Source organism: Trichechus manatus, unplaced genomic scaffold (genome assembly GCF_000243295.1).
Source record: "Trichechus manatus latirostris isolate Lorelei unplaced genomic scaffold, TriManLat1.0 scaffold00270, whole genome shotgun sequence".
Taxonomy (NCBI): domain Eukaryota; kingdom Metazoa; phylum Chordata; class Mammalia; order Sirenia; family Trichechidae; genus Trichechus; species Trichechus manatus.
The window spans coordinates 2,115,734-2,116,984 of NW_004444206.1; the positions used below are offsets into that span (position 1 = coordinate 2,115,734).

Here is a 1,251-nt window from a genome sequence, read left to right on the forward strand (position 1 = left end):
TTTAATACTACAGAGATTTTTCCATCCCTCCAATTGCTGAGTACTACTGCCACTCAATAAATACTTGTTGAATTTACTTGTATTAAATAAGACGTTCTTCACTCTTAAGAAGCATATGGGCAAAGGGAGGAGAAAGTCTTTATAGATAAGTGTCGTAGTTTCTTGGTGCTGCTGTAACAGAAATATCACAGGTAGGTGGCTTTAAAGAACAGAAGTTTCTTTTCTCACAGGTTAGGAGGCTAGAAGTCCAAATTCAGAGTACCAGCTATAGGAGAAGGCTCTCCTTCTGTCAGCTCTGAGGGAAGATCCTTGTCTCCTTCAGCTTCTGGAGCCCCTGTATTCCTTGGTCCCTTGTCCACATGGCGTCTCTCTTCCCTTGTTTGTGCTTCCTTGTCTCTGTCGGTGCTGCTCCTTGTAACTCAGAAGTGATTAGGTTTAGGACATACCCTATACTGACATGACCTCCTTAACATAACAGAGAAACCCTATTCCCACACAGGATTACATCCACAAGGATGGAGATTAGAATTCCAATACATGTTTTAGGGGGACACAATTCAATCCATAACAAAAACTGAAAACCAAACCACTTGCTGTTAGGTCGATTTTGACTCGTGGTGACCCCGTGTGTTCTAGAGAACTGTGCTCCATAGGGTTTTCATGGCTGTGACCTTTCTGAAGCAGATCACCAGGCCTTTCTTTTGAGGCACCTCTAGGTGGATTTGAACTGCCAACCTTTCAGCTAGTAGCCAAGAAATTAATCGTTTGCACCACCCAGGGACTCCAGGATAGACAGAGCTGGCTCTAATACAATGCAGTATGTATCAAGTGCTATTGTGAAAGTATGTACAAACTGGAATAGAAACATTAAGGTAGGTGTGGTTGATTATGGAGACTAGTAGATATTCTCTTTATCAACATTTGTTGAATTTCTCAAAGTAAATCTTAGTGAGGTTGATGTAAAGGTTGAAGAAGCAAGGAAGGTACTTAGTGGGAAGGAAAAACAACTGGATTTGCGACTGGTGAGGGCCTCGGTTTCGTCATTCTGTTTCATTGTTGCAAATAGTACTTGCAAATATTCTGGTATTTCAGAATCTGAGCTTGTTAAACTACCTGAGTCTTTGTGACACAGTTTTCAGATTGTCAGATAGCCATCTGAGAAATCAGTATGACTTGTTCCAGGTTTTCTCCAAAGTAAATTTGATTTAAAGTTATTATGAAAAATAATTGGTGCAGTGGTTAAAAGTGCTC

General features: G+C 40.7%; 1 protein-coding gene across 1 annotated transcript in view; it reads left to right on the forward strand.

The window, feature by feature from the left end:
* SMAD9 (SMAD family member 9) overlaps positions 1 to 1,251 on the forward strand; it is an 87,451-nt gene that overhangs the window by 80,897 nt on the left and 5,303 nt on the right. Inside the window, exon 5 of the mRNA XM_004389965.1 lies at positions 940 to 1,022. Within this exon, the coding sequence (XP_004390022.1) occupies positions 940 to 1,022 (83 nt within the window). The remainder of the gene's footprint in view (positions 1 to 939; positions 1,023 to 1,251) is intronic.